The sequence below is a fragment of the Ochlerotatus camptorhynchus genome, unplaced genomic scaffold, assembly GCF_037179485.1.
Source record: "Ochlerotatus camptorhynchus isolate MF236.1 unplaced genomic scaffold, CSIRO-AGI_Acam_v1.1 ptg000139l, whole genome shotgun sequence".
Lineage (NCBI taxonomy): Eukaryota > Metazoa > Arthropoda > Insecta > Diptera > Culicidae > Ochlerotatus > Ochlerotatus camptorhynchus.
This window is the reverse complement of record NW_027040629.1, coordinates 2,960,022-2,980,239: the sequence shown is the minus strand read 5'-3', so window position 1 is coordinate 2,980,239 and position 20,218 is coordinate 2,960,022. Positions and strand designations below refer to the sequence as shown.

Here is a 20,218-nt window from a genome sequence, read left to right as displayed (position 1 = left end):
TTGTGATGGGTCGATAGGTAGGGTCCAGGTGTCAGGTGTGGGAGTTGCCTCCCTGGCGTCGGTAGCATTGATACTCGGAAAACAAAAAATAAAACAAATTATTATTAGTACTTGTAGTGGTTAAATTAAATTCATAATTGGACGTAATCGATACAATGCATGGGCGGCTGCTTTCCGGTGAAAACGTATCCATAACAGGATTATTGGATACTGTGAACCCGTTATACCCATTCAGTGACCGTAAATAGATTTTGCTATGTTTGTTTTTGTCTTCACGGTCTGCTTGATGAACAACCGAGATATCACAGAAAGGATACTACTGGAGATAAATTTGTACATGATAAGTGAGGGAGGATCTTCAACATATCCTATACAGAGGAAACCGATAGCAGCAGGGTCCGTTATGTTCGGGACTCTTTCTCCTTCACCCACCTATGGGTGAGCACCAGTCACCTCCACTTGGCCGGAAACATGTGCTTAATTTAATTAATTAGTTTTTGTTTCGACCTAGCTGTCTTGTGTAAAATATGTGATTATGTGGTCTGCAGGCAAAGCCGCCTGGTCCTAAGGTTGCAAGTTTATTTTATTTTATAACTTTATCTTGGCCGCAGATATACAGAAACACGTACGGACAGCTCGGCCAGAACGACATACACATCCGCAGCGAAAAAAAAAGACAAAACGGTTTCACTCCGTTAGGCGTTGTCTGATCCTTCCCGAAAATAAACCAAACCGGGGCGCATTAGGCAACGTGAAATACAGAGGCGGAAAGTAAACCTATGCTGAATGTCAACACATCTGCTACTGAGAAATAAACGCCATCGTGTTGTTTCACCCATCCGCATTCGTCCGTTTTTCTCGTCTCGTTAAATGGGGGTAAATATTTCATGCTTTTGGAAAAGGGAGACCATGTTGTTCATTAGTCATCTATGTTTTGTACCGCATCCACGAAAATGTAAAATGGTAGCTCGGCAATCAAGAATGGCAGAATATTACCTAACAGGTATTGAGAGAAAACAAGTTTTCATTCAATTATCGAAATTTTGCAAGAAGCTGCCTCTGTTTATTTTGCTGTTCTGGCAAGCATAAAAAATATCATAAACTTTCGCTAGTGATGCGCCAGTGGTCACAGATGGTAGCATTTCATCATAATTAAGTGGCTCCATCTGAACCTCGTAAGTTTATCTTAGCTTCATGCTTCATTCATCATCTCCAAGATGTGGTGTTTACATCTGTGCTTTTTTGCTAGCGCTAGTGTACTAGCACTAAAAAGTAGCCAGGATAATGTAAACAGGGCGTCAGCATCTACCAGCATGAGATTTCAGGAACAACTGAAATTCGCGCTAGTTGGTTGAGCTGGTGGAGTAAGTGAACTAGCTCAAATGTAAACAGCCCATAAAACAGTTAATATGAGCTAGGTAGTGGGAAGCATGGAGATTCCCGGGTACAACAAATATCAGCTCTCACGAAACATGCTACAATGAAAGCGGAGCTCCACGCAAACAGACAGTTGCAATTTCTTGTGCGATGTCGGAACAGTGTCGGATATTTGCGCTGTATACACTTTAAAGTGGTAGTCATATCAACTATCATGACGGCCATTTTTAGACTCTTGAAGGAAATCAGTCCTTCTGAATTGTAGCTCGCCTTAGAAAGTCTAGAAGTCTATTCAAAATAGAATAATAGAGCCGACGATCGATAAATGCATTGCACAAAAAAATAACATCAAAAATCGATGTCGAAAATCAGTTCAGTGTTGAAGCAGTAGCAGCTGCTTTTCAGTCGGTCACACCATCGACATCTTTTTTCTTCTTTTTGTGCGCTTGCACAAAAGGCGATCTTCTTCAAATTCAAATCTGAAACAAGCATGTATTATGCGGTGATGTAGGGTTTTTGATCTAATTTCCGTCCTACTAAGCACAACCCACGCTTTACTTCTATTTATTGAACAGGTTTTAACAATAAATTAAATGTTTCTACCAAAGATGACTTCTAAATTTATTCCCCTTTCCATAAGTACCGATGAATTTGATAAAGAGCCACACATTGTTGAGATATTGTTAAAAATCTAACACTACTTCTTGATTCCAAATTCGTCATACGAGTTTCAATTCCGTCCAAACGCATTTAAACGCCATTGGATTTTCTTCGTCCTACGGATGAAGGTAGAAAAAGCGAGTTTGCTTTTCTTTTGTTTTGAGAACAATGAGTGCTCTAATAGGTTTTGAGTTGTAGCTTGTGAACTAACGCATCGGTACAAACGTATTACTGATTTGTGAAATCATTGATTATACTGATGTTTTCTGCTCAATAGAACGGAAATGGACGATTACGACGAAGTAGCGCTCTACTCTATAATCCAGAGTATTTAATTTTCTATTATGATAATGGAAAGGCAATGGAGATACGGATGTCGGTTGAGGGAGGCAACGTTTAATACGAACGAGCATACTACTTACTTACCAGTGGAGGTGCCGGATAATCATTTTACGTTGGTGCTGGGGAAATACGGGGAAGTGAAGCGTGAGAGAGAAACTCCCTGCGGATCTGGGCGACATGTACACTGGTGTGCAAGGCGTATACGTGGATGTCAAAAAAGAAATTCCCTCCTCGTTTAATTTCCTAAATTGTAAAGATAATATATTCTATGCTTTGCTGTTCTGTTGATGAAAATTCGGTTGAGGAAAAAAGTTATGAATGCATATGAATGCACGAAATTATAAAAATTATGATTTTTAACGAATTTGGTGAGGGGTACGGGCCTGGAAGCGTCCAACAATGGCCAATAGCTGATCTTCCCTATCGCTTCAAGATTTTACAAATCTTGGAAACTGTTGTGACATCACTTGAAGTTTCATTGTTGTATGATTTGTGAGAGCTGATATGTGTGCTCTTAAAATTTTGATGTGGTAAAGAGATAGATCGGAAATAAGGTTTCAACAGCGATTCACCTTCAGAACGCTAAAAACATGGGCACAATAAAACGGATTGCACAATTTTGCACCTATTATATGTGACATTTCATCGTTGATCGCGAAAATCTAGATTAGCCATACATTCCTACGATCAATTCTCGGTACATCCTTTTGGAAACTCACAAAAAATTTGAAAAAACCTCAAAAGCCAATTCCAGCGCGTAAAGAAGGTGGTAAAATTTTGATCACAAATTTGGAAAAAGCTCAGAAACTTGCTAAGCAATTCGAGAGTTCCCATAATTTCAGTTTGGGTCTTACTAGTCCTATTGAGAATCAGGTTGCTCAGGATTTTCTGAATATTTTCTCTCGGGAAAATATTTTTGATGATTCCTGGAGGACTGATTTGGACGAAGTAAGGTCTATAACTAAAAAATTTCAAAATATGAAAGCTCCAGGTGACGATGGAATTTTCTATATCCTCATCAAAAAACTCCCAGAGAGTACCTTGTCTTTCTTGGTAAAATTATTTAACAGATGTTTCCATTTGGCATACTTTCCTGATAAATGGAAAAATGCAAAAGTTGTTCCAATTTTGAAGCCGGATAAAAACCCAGCTGAAGCTTCTAGCTACCGTCCAATAAGTTTGCTTTCTTCAATAAGTAAACTTTTAAAAAAAATAATTTTGAATAGAATGATGCTTCACATCAATACGAACTCAATTTTTGCAGATGAGCAGTTTGGATTTCGCCATGGGCATTCAGCTACTCATCAACTCTTGAGAGTTACCAATTTAATTCGTTCAAACAAATCTGAAGGCCACTCAACTGGAGTTGCTTTTCTAGACATAGAAAAAGCATTCGACAGTGTTTGGCATGAAGGTTTGATTACTAAATTGAAAAAGTTTAATTTTCCACTTTACATTATGAAATTAGTTCAGAATAATTTAACTGACAGAACTCTGCAGGTAAATTATTAAAATTCCAAGTCTAATCGACTACCTGTTACAGCAGGAGTTCCTCAGGGTAGCATTCTTGGGCCTATATTGTATAACATTTTCACTTCGGACCTCCCTGATTTGCCTCAGGGTTGCCACACATCTTTGTTCGCTGATGACACAGGCATTTCCGCTAAAGGAAGAAGTCTTCGTGTTATTTGCAGCAGACTGCAGAAAAGTTTAGATATTTTCTCTTCTTATTTACAAAAATTGAAGATTTCTCCCAACGCTTCCAAAACTCAACTTATAATATTTCCACATAAGCCTAGAGCTTCGTTTTTGAAACCTAGTAGTAGTCACATAGTCACTATGAACGGAGTTCCAATTTCCTGGTCAAACCAAGTGAAATATCTTGGATTAGTTCTTGACCAAAAATTAACTTTTAAAGATCACATTGAGGGCATTCAAGCCAAATGTAACAAATATATAAAATGTTTGTTTCCTCTTATAAACAGGAAATCCAAACTTTGCCTGACGAATAAACTTCTAATATTTAAACAAGTTTTTAGACCGGCCATGCTTTACGCTGGGCCAATATGGTCTTGTTGTTGCACTACCATAAAAAAAACACTTCAAAGGATTCAGAACAAAATTCTGAAGATGATTTTGAAGTTGCCTTCCTGGTACAGTACTACCGAAGTACATAGAATTTCGAATGTTGAGACTTTAGCACAAATGTCCAACAAAATAATGAATAATTTCCGGCAAAAATCGTTACAATCCTCAATTGCAACCATTAATTTCCTTTATACTTAGATAAGATTTAGTTTTAGTTTTTTAGTTTTAAGCTATCAATTGTTATACTGACATGCAGGTTTAAAAAACCTGTTTAAATACTGAATTGCCAAGACAGGAACAATGTAAAAACACTTAGATATATATCATAACAATTAAGGCTGGTAAGTTACTGTGGTAACTGGAGCACCTAGGTTAAAAATGAAATGTAATTTATTTTGAATTTGGAACAAATAGAGTTAAAAAAAAAAAATTCTCGGTGCATCCTTTATCTACCCATTGAGCAGAACAACCACTAAATATCGCTGTTTTTTTAAATATTTCTTGCGTTTTGTGGACGCACATGCATCATTTTGCATGAGAATACAGGGCGTTTCTTGGGTGGGAAAAAAGGTGATTTTCCTATCTCTCCCAGATTAAAAATTGCAGTACCTAGCACTGAAAAAACTAAACGGTACCTCTATTTATGCTTTAGGATTGTAAGTCCCTCCACTTGGAGAATTATAAGGGTGTCGACTCAATGAAGAAAACATTTCCCTGATATTCTTTGAATTTCCAGTAATTGAAAAAAATCCAAATGCTGTGCCTACCCGTTTTTTGCAGATGTATATTAGTGCTTTCTGGACATTTTTTCATGAAATATCACATGGACCTCTAACCCAGTGCAATTTCAAATTGAATAAATCGTTCGATACATTTTATAAAATGCAAAGAAGACAGAAATCGACAGAACGACACATTTTAAACGTGATAAATGCCAGTTCAAGCAGTAACCGGGATGTTACTATGATTGAAAGCGACGTGTAAAGGAAACTGCAACCATCTCGATATCAATCTACAAAAAAGGATTGCTAGATCGCTTAAAGTTTTCAGCAAGTTCTTGATCCGTTTCTTATCTCGATTTACTGATACGAGAAGAGGCCTTTGCATTGCAGTTTTATCACCCTTAGAAGCTATTTTCTGACTGCTTTCGAACTCAACTCTAAGGGCCAGATATCCTCCATCTTCATGGTGACCAGCAAATCTCGATTAGCGTTTTCCTGGTTTTATTTCGTTTTCTCCCGCAATTTTGGTATTTTTTTCCGGTTTAGCGATATACATTTGAATTGTTTGTATGTATGTAAGTATTAAAGGTCCATTCGAAGATCTTGTCTTGTATGCAGCTCCACTTAATAGCAAGATCAATTTGAGCTACCGATCTGAATTCACAATATCGCTGTATGAAGGGTCAAAAAAGGAGGGGTGATCTCGCAAGCAGAGGCATTACGTGAAATCCACGGGAATTTAAGAATCTCCTTCCAACGATACAATCCATCAATACTTACTAAGCTTCCTACAGGACGGTTTGTGTTAAGACGGGTGCATCAATCTAACTGAAACTGTTGGAGTAGAATTCACACCACCACAATCGAATCGGTAGGAAAAAGATGGTGTTTATTCCCTGTTAAAATCTGGCTGTCAATCATACCATCGTCCAGTTTCAGGTCAAATGATACCCTGATGCTCCCTCCCAACCCAGTATTTATTTATATAATGAAAGCTTATGTAATAGAGAAATGAAATATTTACTTTTAGCGATATACATTTGAATTCAGCATAAAACTGAATGATATTGAGCAGAAAGTTAAATGGGTAATTCCCAAGACAGCAGCACCTTTGCTGAATCTTGAATTTGGTTCTGCGACACGTTCGAAGTCTTCGCTCAAACCTTTACATGCTTTTATTTGATTGAGAGTACTACTTCTAAACAAAATGTGAAATTCTCTCTGTATGTCCCTCGAAAATGTCTTTATAACAGTCCAGAAATTCTCTGTAGAACACTCTATAAAAATTTTAAAATTCGTCCTTAGACTCTCTTAGAATTTTAAACTCTTTCTAAGAGTTCACTGGAGCTACAGTTTTTTTAATTTGCTTGAAATGCTCCTTAAAGTTCCCATGCAATTCACCTCAGATTCTCGGCCAACAATTAAAAAGGGGTTATTAGCTTTTTTGAGCAAAAATTGAAATCCCCCTTCCAGACCAACACCGCCGAGAATTGTCTTCAAATTTTGCTCAGAATTATCTTGGAATTCTTCTCTAAATTCTGCTCTCATTAAAATTCTCTAGAAATTCCATTGGAAATGCCCTTGGAATTATCCCCAAAATTTCCCTATAAATCGCTTCCATTGGTATTTTTCACGAATCCCGGAATCTTCTTCACTCTTGGCAGGTATTGTAAAAACTCTTTTCGAGATTTTCCTAAAGTTGCCTAGAAAATATTCTCTGAAATACCTTGATGTTATATCTAGAATTCGTTCAAATTTGTTTCGGAAAAACATTCTAAAATTCTCTTAATAGTTCTTCAAAGTGTATCCTGTATCCTTAAAATCTTGTTCAGTCAAAGGTGTCGTGACCTGGTCGATGTTTCAAGCATCGAGCATTTGTCACTATGACTGTTTCAGCCAAATTGTTCCTAAAGAGCCTGAATTTATAAAGAGACGACATCTTATCCATTTGACAGGTCTTCTGCTCGTTTGGAATGACTTTTCCTATGACATTGACAGACAATTTATTGTTCCAATTTTGACATGTCGCCTCTTTATAAATTTAGGCTCTTTGGTTGTTCCTATCGTCCGTCCACTCTAAAATAAGTTAACAGAATAGGACTGGGCGACCTTGGTTCGATCTTTGGAAGATCGATCTTTTTCAAAATGAACGAATACAGTAACATTTGAAAGGTTTGCGCTAAAGAGCCTGAATTAATAAAGAGACGACATGTCAAAATTGGAACAATCGATTATCTGTCAAAGTCATAGGAGTTGAAGAAACAGAATAATACATTTTGATTGATTAGTCATTAAGGATTCGACACTACGCAAAAATTGACAGTGAGCAAGTGTAACGTTCATTTCTTCTTTGTTTTCGTTTGCTCGTTGCTTTGCGCGCATTTTATTAAAAGAAAAAAAATTCTAGCCGGTGATTTAATTGAATATTATAAAGGAAATAATTTCATAAGTACCAACGGGTAGCAACGTAAACAAGCATATTAAAAAAAAACTACAAGGGACAGCCCTATGGGGTTGTACGCAATGGTGACGTTGGACTACGTGGTCTTATACCGTATGCGTGATAATGTTTGCACCATTGAGCAATGTCAAAATTTAAAAAAATTCCCAAAAATTTAGTTTTCGAGTTTTTTTTTTATTTATTCAAAGGGGCGATGTGTCTCAGAGTCTTATACTATGTTAATCATCCATCGATCGAGTTTCCACTTTCTGCAATCACGGCTTTCACACGCTTCTGGAATGCACGGCAGGTTCTAATAATGTAGTCTGGATCCATTTCTATCCAGGTACGGGTCAATGTTTATCTGAGGCTTGCCTTACTCGGGTGGCGTTTAGAACAGGCCTTAGCCTTCATGACGCGATGTTCTTGCAACCACTTCTTAGTGCGGTTCGAGGTGTGGCACGGAGCCCCATCTTGTTGAAATACAACATTTGGCTTCGGATCGTACTGTTCTTTGATCCACGGAAGAACATACTTACTTAAAATCCCGATGTAGACCTCCGTGTTGACCTTGTCGCCTTCTGGAATGAACAACGGGTCCATATTTTGCCATCGGAAGCCACCAATCCAAACACCATAACGCTAGGGACGAGGGGACGAATCTATCTACGATGTAGAAAAGATTGTGTTTTGCTGTGGCTAGCTGCGCGCACGCTGAGTAGATAGAAAGAAGATAAATGACGATTCTTAAGATTTCCTGCAAAAAGATGATGCGCGATGCAAGTAGATGCGACAAATGAAAGAAGATTTTTCGAAGATTGATTCGCTAGTGTGAGATTTGTTGAGCATCTAAACTTGAGATTTAGATGTGTCGCCCCCCTCGGGTCAGATACACGTTCTTGTGCTCGTCGGCCACGTTTCTTACCGGAAGAGAACTAATATACCGGTCGGTTCTGGAATTTTATACGGGATCGACGGTAAACACGATTACCGGATTTTTTCGCTTAAGGAAGTTCAAGATTTTCTTGCATCGTTCAAATCGTAGCTCCCGGATGCGGTTGGTAATCATGTGAGTTTTTTTTTCGTGTCTTTGACTTCTCCCCGCAATCTTCCTTTACGATCTTCCGTGCCGTAAAGTCACTGATCCCGTGTTCCTTTGCCATATGTTCCTTATTGAACGCACTGGATTCACCCGAATCTTCCTTTTGATAGCAGCAATAACCCTCGGAACCCGAGCTGACCTCAGACGACCTGTGGCCACCTTCGCGGATAGTTATCCTTTCTTTTCTCGGTCTAAAACCCCTTTGACGGTCCACCGGGACACTCCCACGGCGATTGAAATGTCTTTTTGCGACATTTGCGCGTGGGAAAAATCACGAATACGCTGCCACTTCGTCATGGTACAGCTGTCAAACTAAGTAAATAATTTTCTTTTATACACAGCCTACTACGGTATGAACTATAGGTTGCGTGCATGCAAAGAAAACCAAGGCATTGTATGCACAGGTGAAACGGGAACCTTATTTGTACGATGGAGCAAACATTATCACGCATTCGGTATAATAAATGTTATTTGTTAACCGCAGCAGGAGCTGTGTTTTGTGTAGGAATAGGAATTTGAGTGTTTATACTCTTTAGTATGACGCGCTTGATGTAGATGGCTCACAGCGACTCAAGAAGAGCTACTGATTCCGATCAATAGCGGTGCGGCTTCTTTCTCCTTATATGGATGCTCATGTGGGCTGTAGCTCACTGCTTGCAGGCAGCTTTTCGTTGTGTACAGGAGAACACCACCACTCACCACGCGGTGATTGAATAAACACCGTTTGGTGAGACCGGATGGAATCCAACTTTGAAATCTGTGTTGTGAAAACGCTTTTCGCAAGCAACCGGTGATAATTCTAATTGTCATAGCAACAGTTGCACATTCGTGCAATTTTCAATAGTAACATTTTGAAGAAAAAATGATAAAATATTAATTCAACAGATGCGTAGACATATTTATGATCGATTGGTGATAAAATTATTGAAATTGGTTGAGGAGCAGCTGAGTTATTAACGTTCAAAATTTTTCATAATTTTGTTCCATGTTCCATTTTCGGTTTTCACAAAGCGCTACCCCATATAGAAATCACAAAAAATCAAAAGATCGATCTACCAAAGATCGATTCTTTGGTATCGATTTAATCAGTGGATCGATTCTAGAAACAAATATAACATCGATCCGTCAAGATTGATCTTTCTCTGAAGATCGTCCAATCCTACAACAGAATGGCCGCGGCCAGAGTAGACGCGATTCTTTTGAATTGGTCGCGTCGCATCGCGAATCGCGTCTACCCTGGCCGTACCCAATGATGAAACGATCCATGAACGAGCGTGATGAATGCGTTCAAACATATCATTCCGCACTCTTCCATCCCATAGCGTCATTTTAATCATACGTCCTATCTCCCTCACTTCGCGTTCTGTGCTTTGGTCGGTTCATAGACGTACATACTTCGATTTTCATAACACGAACCGCATTCGTGTATTCGGAGCTTTCCGAAATCTTTTTCGATCTTTCTTGCGTGTATCAGTCATTTCAGTGCCAACATTTCAAAGAGGCGTAATTGCTTTTGTAAACAATGGCTTTAGCTGTCGATTTCTCGCAACTGAAAGCTCACCTCTTCAAATTAACAATGCTAGATGGTAGAGGAAACGTTCCCCTACTTGGTGGTGTAAATAACTGTGAGCTTTTATTCATGAGAAATCGAAGGCTAAAGCCATTGTTTACAAATGCAATTACGCCCCTTTGAAATGTTGGCACTGATTTGTTTATTTCATGAAGGTCGACTTCTAGTGCTGCCAAATGCATTTTGCCGACATCAAACTAATTAACGGTAAGTTTATGATTAATTCATTACTAAAGGGTGATACGGTCAAAATTTGGTCAAGGGAAAACGCGTGTAAATCGATGAAATCGTTTATTTAAAAAATCAAATTAAATTTCTTTTTCAAGTTCAATTAGTATAAAATTCAGGAAAAATATTCAGTTAGGCTTCCGCTTTTCCAAATCCGAATTGCCGGGCCTTACGCTTGACCCCTGCCATCAGATTTTGTACAGCCACCTTGTCTACCTTCTTCGCCGCAGAAAGCCAGTTTGCCTTGAACTGCTGCTCGCCCTTAGCAGTTTTTTTTTGTCTTCTTTAGGTTCCGCTTGACAATAGCCCAGTATTTCTCAATTGGGCGGAGCTCTGGCGTGTTGGGAGGGTTCTTGTCCTTGGGAACCACCTGCACGTTGTTGGCGGCGTACCACTCCATGGCCTTTTTACCGTAATGGCAAGATGCCAAATCCGGCCAAAACAGTACGGAACAACCGTGTTTCTTCAGGAAAGGCAGCAGACGTTTATTCAAACACTCTTTCACGTAAATTTCTTGGTTGACAGTCCCGGAAGCTATGGAAATGCTGCTTTTCAAGCCACAGGTACAGATGGCTTGCCAAACCAGATATTTCTTTGCGAACTTTGACAGTTTCATGTGCTTGAAAACATCTGCTACCTTTCCCCTTCCTTCTGCCGTATAAAACTCCTGTCCCGGAAGCTGCTTGTAGTCGGCTTTGACGTAGGTTTCGTCGTCCATTACCATGCAGTCAAACTTCGTCAGCATCGTCGTGTACAGCCTCCGGGATCGCGCTTTGGCCGTCGTATTTTGTTTATCATCGCGATTTGGAGTCACTACCTTCTTGTAAGTCGATAGTCCGGCTCGTTTTTTGGCTCGATGCATGGTTGTAGACGATACACCCAGCTTATTTGCGGCATCTCGGAGAGAGAGGTTAGGGTTTCGCTTGAAACTACCGGCAACTCTCTTTGTCGTCTCAGCGGCTTCCGGTTTTCGATTTCCCCCCGATCCAGACTTCCTGGCTGTCGACAAACGTTCCCCAAACACTTTAATTACATTTGTAACGGTTGATTTGGCAACTTTTAGCGATTTTGCCAACTTTGCGTGCGAGTAGCTCGGATTTTCGCGATGCGCGAGCAAAATTTTGATACGCTGCTCTTCTTGCTTGGACGGCATTTTGACAACTGAAGAGTGAATTCCAAAATCAAAATAGGAGCAACATTCTACACACACACACCTTCAAAATGAGGGGTGTTCAGGTTTTTTAAATGCAAAATTGAAAGAAATACGTCAAGTTGATAATGACCAAATTTTGACCGTATCACACTTTATCTTATCATATATACTACACAAGGGTATTTAAATCTTATTGTTTTCGAAAAGAGTACGAGATATATTTTTCCAGAAGTATATATGAATCATTATTCAATCATAAAAGTGCTACTCCATGCAATGAAAAATAAATCCTCCCAAGCAAGGCCATTATCTTAAATTCTCATTTAGTTAAATAGTTCTCTGAGCTAATCAAACTGTTAAGAACACAATAAGGAACAATAACTAGAAGTACATCAGAAAAATTCATCATCTAATATTAATGCTGGGCTTAGAGAAGGTAGGGCAATTAATCAACTCAGTTGAAACCATGTCATTCAACTGACTTGATCAACTCCCTCGGAAAAAAAAGTTGTACCAGGCTCAATTGTTGAAGCCAATAAAAGATTAATTTTTAATCTGTTTTCAGTTGTAGTGGGTTCATTCTGGAAATATTCAGGAATTATCCAACAAAAACGATAGCCTCTTATATAATGTTACTATAACTTAACTTTGAGCTGTGCATCTCCATGGAAATATTTCCCAAGGATTGCCCGGTTGTGTATGGTCAGGAAGCAATAATGAATTCCGAGTCCTTCCATTTATGCAGCCACACCTTTTTCGTGCTTCCGTGCAGCGTCGATGAACCTGTGACGCCAGTTTCCACCTAAAGCTAAAGTAGTGCTCTTATCGGTCGGTAGAATGTTCCCAGTAAATAGCGAAATTTTCTTTTACCTTCTGCTACTGCATAACCGCTTTTCACATCTACTATTATGTTAATGCAAATAAGGGTCTTTGCCTAATTTGCTTGCAATTAGTGGAAGGTGGACGTATTCGGAATAATCGACTATATTGTAGCGGTTAGTATTTATCGCCGTCGTTAATGTTGCCACTTTTAGGATATTTCTTGGAATGAGGAAAATGAAATGATATTCTATAGAACACTTGAATAATTCATGATGCGGACTACCATTTTTGCAGTGAGCACAAGTGCAGGGGATCTATTCCCATTGACTCGAGTGACAGTGCTAAATGAAGTTTACCTTGACGACAATCTTCTCCACTCATCGAAATACTCCTTGTGAATTATCGCTTTCCTTCTTTATTGACAGGTAGCATTTACGCTTACACCTACTAGGCAGGTGCACATCATTTGTGCAGTAATGTAATTCGATAGCGTTTCCATCGAATCAATGATTGCTCATGTTTTCCCATTTTCTTTTCTCTATTTTTAGGTCAACTTGAAACCTTGGATCGGAACGGATACATATCAAATCGAATGCCTCGTTTCTACATATATACAAGTAGCGTAAGTTCAGAAGGTGTAAGCTGTAATCAGTAGCTTTAAAATCGATGAATTAGTTCTGAAGTCAGAAAAAATCGATTTCAATACATATCAGATAAAGTGGCTTTCCGTGATGAGTGAATGTGTACGTGCAGTGTGGTGTAAAGTGTAGGTCCAAGTAGGAAGCTATGTAAGATAAAAATCAAATTGCATCTAATGAAAAAGTGCCAGCAAAAGTTTCGTCCGTGAGCTACAGTAAGAGAGTGTGTTTTCACAGTTTCATGTGTATGTGTGATTGTAGTTCGAAGTTCGAAGTAAGTGGTGTAATAACAGAAGGAGAAAAATCAATCATCAAATTGCATCCCGCCACCCCCGGTGCAGTCGCTTGTTGCCGCCTACAACGAGTCAACTTCGCCCGATGCATACCCACGGCAGATGGAATCAGCGGAAACGGAAATACTAGGAGATCGTTTCTGCTGCTCACACCGATGCCCACAAAACGACGCGGTGATCAATTGAGGGATTGTTCCGTTTCGTTGCCACTGGACATTCTGTAAGTGTTTCACTTGTCCCGAAAGGGAGGCCTGCATTTTAATCAAATTACTTTTTCATAACCTATCTGTGGGCTGACATCGAAGTGAGGCTAGCATGTTCGATTGACACATATGTGAAACCAAATGAGACGTAGTACGAACTTTAGGGTTTAATGGAATTTTTATGAAATATGCTTTTGTCGTAGCCCGTATAACTTAGGTTCATTTATTTTTATGCAAAAAAACAATTCAATGATAGGCTGTGGCATCGTTGAGCTTACCGCTTGTGGACTCTAAGTAATCCTATGATAGGCTATGCAAATGAGTGAAAGTGTCCAAAAAGACCCTCAATTGTGTACATTCCAGGATTAATTCCTTTTTCTCATAAAGAGTCCGTTGTGGGGCACACCGCTTTCATATGGCCATCTATCAGAGCATGTGACGAAACCTTATGCCAGCATGTTGACCGTCGATTAATTGCTAGCAGATATATTTTTCTAGTTCAGCAATCTAAGCTGCAAGTAGCGATGGGCTAGTGCCAAATGACGATTTCAATTTGACCTTTTATTTCTGTACCTGCACGGTTCTAGTAGGTACCGAGCTACCCATAAAAAAGCACATTCAGGAACTCTTGCCGGTCGTCTGGCTGTTAATACCCTTGGGAGCCATTTATGCTCTCCGTTTTGGCTTTTTTGGCTTCCTAAGGCCTAGCAAAGCAAAAATCCCTACCTACATGTTTTCATCTCATTTTCCGGAAGCACTCGCTTATTGAGTTTCTCGTCTTTCCACCTTGGCCCGAGAAACAATATGATGGTGACGGCTTGCTTTTGGGTAAGGTACGACAGGGTAATATGCACCCCGGGGCAGAACACAATTTTGAGCTTTTTCAGTGGGTAACTAAAGTTATTTAACTGTTGTTTAAGTAACATTGCTTACTAAAAAGCTCTGATGGTAACAGTTTGGTGGCTAAATAGATCTAAACCGGTGCGTTTTTGGCTGTCTTCCCCTATTTTTGGGTGCATCAGCCAGCTCAGTTTTCGAACAATTCACGTGAAAATGAATCAAGTCCAAGGGCTGCAGCACAGCACAGCGGCACTCTGTGTGCTTCGGTTATAGACAGAAGGTAGATTGAAATCAATATCCATTATATGTGTATAACAAGAAATGCCGAGAAGCAGAACTGGTGCCTTCGGCTACAATACCATTCAGTTGCATGATCTTTGAACAGGAAATTGGAATCACGAAATGGTAATGAAATTAGGAAACCGAATAATTTACTGTCGAAGCGATTGCGAATCGTTGTGAGAATCAATTGATATATGGTGAACGGAATGCCGGTGATTTGGGTTTTATAAAACCTCCAATTGAGGAAACAACATAGAGTTAGCGCGAAACGTTGCCAACAAATTATTCATGTAAAGACACATACTATTATGTGGAATCATGGAACTTGAAATAAGAAAATTCATTCTGCACAAACACCTGGAGAACCTGGAGACCACGAGAGTTAGGTATCCAATTAAAATAATACTATCGAAAGTCCTATAAAACGATTCGATGCAAATGCTGAAAAACCGCATAAAACTGTGTAGTTTCTCTTATTCAACTTTCTGATGTTTGTAGGATAAGTGTAGTAATCTAAACGAATACAAAAACAGCAAAAAGGTCATAGCATGAGCATGAGCATGATTGACCACCCACGGTTGCAACTCTATTATTGCCAGATCAGCTGTAATTACACAGAGAACCAATAGACGATGCTTGGGACTAGAAATCATCCTCAATGTGTAGAAATTGGTGATCTCAAACTAGGCAATACCAGCACAGGTCAAGAAAGCAATGAGTAGGAATGTGTTGTCGTGACACTCGCTTTGATGGAAGCCGAGAACACCTCTGCACTGCCACGAGGAATCACTGGGATATTTGGTAATAGGGTTGGGATTGCAGCAGGTTTCGTTTTGGTAAACGATAAGCTGACTTGATTTCCTAAAGATCATATAACGCGAAGGAGCTTGGGATTGAATCCATGATCTTATGCTCCTTTTAATATAACACACCAATGATCGATTTGATGTTATTCCAATATATTGACATTTACAAATAAAGCAATTAGGAATCTTGAATGTGGAGGGGCTTGAGATTAAACTTTCGATGTTCTACTCAGCAAGCAAAAATGGTCGCTCTAAGGCCACCAAGCCCCTCATATCACAGCATACAAGCTACGACCGCGTTGTTATTCACAAAACACACGATAATCAAGCAATGTTAGTATAAGCTTCCTTAATATTATAGGACCTGGGATTTATTCAAACTCAAACTTGACGACGGTGCCCTTTACACAAGAATAAGCCTCTACGACCGATAATCTTTTAAACTTGCAGACAAAAAAGCTACAAAAAAAATGCTTATGCCTTCAATGAATTCTACTTTTACGCAACGTTCGTTGTTTCGATTTGGTCCTTACGTAAGACGGGAAAAAATCCATAAAACTCTAACATTTTGTTTTTGGGCTATCATGCCTCTAACTGTTTTCTAAGACTGGCGCGATGATTTTACCAGCGAACAAATATTGCACACTTTTTAAGCTATCTTGACTGAACTCTATTGCGTTTTAAAACGACTGATTACCCCTTCATATTTCACCGGACCCCGATTATGCGTCAAACTACCGCATCAAAACCACCAAACCATATAATCAAACACGAACCGCCCTCATGATCGTGTTACGGACACACCTAACAACGCATCAAAAACTAGTCTGCTAGTGTCAAGCTTTCATGTGCGATCGCAACATTTATTTTCTTTACGAATCATGCTTCACCATGATAAAAAAAATCATAATAAATTATCCGTAGGCAGCTAACCGTAAAAAACCAAGAAACATGCCCCTCTGGCAAATGGGAAACCATGAAAATAAGTCAAGACTCTCCGAAGGGACGCGTCCGCTCTCTCAAATAACGCATCTGACTCCAATCCAGCGCAAATCTGAACGAAATCTCAAATTATACTAAATGTTTCGATAATGTTTGGAATTCTGGTGTTGTTCATGTTAACACCAAAGATAGGGGCTTGGTGTATATCTTCTCGACAATCCAATTAAAATTTTTTATTCAATGTTTGTCAAAAAGTTATAAAAGCATTACCTTGCTCTATTAAAAAAATGTGAATACCTTGAAAAATTACGGAACTTTGGTCTTTTCAAAGATGATTTCCAATCATACGCTGGAATCATGTTTGTATATATGCAAGCCTGGATAACATAGTCGCTAAGAAAGGCTGTTCAACTTGATACCGTTCTGATCAAACCTAATTTGCATGTGCATGTGAATTTACGGCATGACCTGGAAAAGTTTACCTATAGTAACCTCGTATTAAACATTCATCATGTAAGGGAAATTTAATTATTGCTGCGTTTAAGGACCAAGCGCTCACCTCACGCAGAAAGGTGCTTTTTAGAAATATATATATATATGGCAATAACATGTTTGAACACACCGACAGTAGTGGCTATGCGGTGGTGTCCATTGTTGCTGAACATGACAACTTTTGTTCATACACAAGTTGGAAACTATTTTACTTCTTGATGGAGAACGTGAACAGAGCTTGGTAGAGGAAATACAGTGTGTCCAACTTGCAAAAACCGATGCAACAATCTCCCGACATGCCATTAAATTGTTGCATAGCCCAACTGAAACACCGAATAAACGATGCACATACATATAGGAAGCAGCAACACCAGTAGCAGTAACAGCAAATGTATTTAAATGACCCAGTATTTTAGAAGCAACATGTTGTTTACGCTCTTGATATGTAGAACGTTTATACGTTGGATGCTTACATATAGCAAGCCCCTTCCATCCCTAACCAATCGAGCGCAAGGTGTTAGGAGGATGTTAGTCTGTTGCATCACATGGTTCAAGTGTGTTTGCAGTGAAATGCGCAAATATTGTTAAAGTTTTGCATGTTGTTACTAACAACAAAAATTGGATGGTTCAGTTCATGCAGGTTACAGCTGAAAACTGGAAAAACTCACTAGTGAAATAAAGTCGATTTTCGTTCTTTACGTTATAAAACACAATATCGGAAGTAGTGCGCATTTTAGTGCATCATTGTACATTAGCTCTCAAAGATAGAAATAATTAGTGAGCAGAAAGATTGTATTTGTCAATTAACAGCTCATTGTATAAAGAAAATAACTCCAAGAGAGAAATAACTGATGAACATTTCCGATTTGATATTTTGAAAAACTTTTACCTATCAAAGAATAACTCATGATTCAAAGAAGAAGTCAATTCAAAGAGAGACATGATTTGTGAATATTCCATGTAGATTGTTTAATAGTTAAACGGCCATTCCATAGCAAAACGATATAGTGGGTTTCAGAATTTCGTAAACATTGGCAGTTTCTCGCAGTTTTATTTCTTATCGCAAAATAGCAGACCCTTGTTTTTTTATTATTTTTTCATTAGGGTAACCGAAAAATCGATTATTCCAAAAGGTTTTTTTTCTTCAAAAATTCAAATTCAACTTTTGAACCACTCAATGATCAAAATTTCAAAAATTATGATTTTTTAATGAAAAACATTGATTGAATTTGTTTTTTTAAATGGTTTTCATGGTTTGTAGTAGACCTGTGCGCCAATCAAAATATTTTCGGCGGCAGCATGATATGTTATTTTCTGCTGGAGGCAGCGGCGTGGCGGCGTGGGTCGGCGTGAGTTTATATCTAATGATTTAAAAAGAAAAAAAAAAACTTTCCAAACCAATCGCACGTGGACATGGACAAAAATGCTACCCACATATGAGTTCAGATTACTCAAAATCGCTTAAACCTAGGTCACTAATAGAGTAAATTTTCCAAATTTTTCCCGCGGAAATCTTCTCGAATATGGAGACAAATTAAGAAACCAGTACATAAGTTAGAAATGTGCTAGTAGACAGACTAAAACCAGAAATTTTGCTCATCCTACACAGAAAAAAATAAATGTTGATATCACATCAAAGTGGATGCACTTCAATGACATGAAAAAATATGGTGTAATATTACTTACCAAAAGGTCAAAATTATCATCAATACAGTGCATGAAATGACATTACGCAGTTTTTACGGCATTTGTTTATTTTTGTTTATTTTTGAGGCCATAAAATTCTCATGAGATTTTCGACATGATTGCAGTGCATCCTCTTAGATGTAATTTTAAAATTTATTTTTTGCTATGTATGAGTGACCTACGATTTCGCGAATTTGAGCTACCTGAGCTCATATATGAGTAACTCTTACTCATTGGCCGTACTTGCGGAATTTGTTTAGAAAAGTATGTAAAGTGCTTATTGGTGGAGTCGTATGGAAAAGTATTAAGTATAAGAAAAGTACGTTATGTAGGGGTGAATAGTATTAAAAAGCAATCTGCTGCTTTACGTAACATTTTAATGGGCCCTAGGAATTCTTTCATTTATTGAGCATTACACGTTATTAATATGTTGATAGCGATAAATTACTCTGATACATATTTGAATGCACACGCATTGTAGTGATATAACTTTTTGTTTATGTATTAGAAGATGAAGTATTTCGGATAAACGTAGAATCCCGCACAACTTGGACCGTCTGTAAGAGATTAAAAAAAAGCTTAAATATCAACGTGTTGTTAATAATAGTCACTTATTCGTCTTTATGTAAATCCGATTCGAATGATTCATGCCTGTGGGCTAGAGTGTGAACAAACGTAAAAAAAAATTAGATGACAATCGCTGCACCACACACAAGTTCTAATTTCAACGCGTTCAACATTCATTTTACCGAAAAGGTGCCACGGATTATAGAAGATTTAACGTAGGTCTACTAAATACTACTAAAATCACGACTAGAGCCATATTTACGAAGATAAATGGGTTTAAAGATTTTGTAAAAAAAATTGGTGAATAAAATTATGATTCTCCGATGAATTGCTGATGAAATGAGAAAACAAATTTCGACTACTTAAAATCGCGATTAGAGTCATATTTACGATGAAAACGCCCAAGTAACATTTTAAGTTTTATGAAACACTACAAAGCTTTAGTGTGATAATTTATTAGCTAGAGAATGGTCTTTAGAAGAGGGTAGGTGAATAGTTCCGTTAGAGTATAACAGTATGAAAATTGAATAGAAGTTGAAAATGAGCGAAGGGCCATATAACTACCTTTACATTTAAATGTTTGCTCATTGCTAAATTTACCAAAATATAGTTATATCCAAGGAAATATAGATTGAAAATCGAAGATTGTAAAAAACAAGCAAACTAATTGTAACATAGCGGTGGCATAAAAGTTGATTTTCATGGGTCATTTGTGAAAAAATTGTGTTTCTTTCAAGAAATCTTAACAATAAGGCATTTATGAAGAAAACTTACAGGCTGAATTGTATTTATCTAAAGCCATTTTGCTTGATCCTTTCAGATTTTTGGCAGAATTTATGGAGGTAAAGTTGTCTGCAAAAAGTTAACCGTAAAAGTTTGTTTATCTTTCGATAGTTGCGCTGTGGGATCCAGGGTACTTCCAGGCGGTTTTCTCCCGATGGATTGGGAGCAGTTATTCAGATAGT

The 20,218-nt window shown here is 38.3% G+C and overlaps 1 protein-coding gene across 1 annotated transcript in view; it reads left to right on the top strand.

Moving 5' to 3' along the window:
• Positions 1–20,218, top strand: part of Hs3st-A (Heparan sulfate 3-O sulfotransferase-A) — a 166,137-nt gene that overhangs the window by 46,831 nt on the left and 99,088 nt on the right. The window contains exon 2 of the mRNA XM_065221163.1: positions 13,053–13,655. Within this exon, the coding sequence (XP_065077235.1) occupies positions 13,384–13,655 (272 nt within the window). The 5' untranslated portion in view covers positions 13,053–13,383. The remainder of the gene's footprint in view (positions 1–13,052; positions 13,656–20,218) is intronic.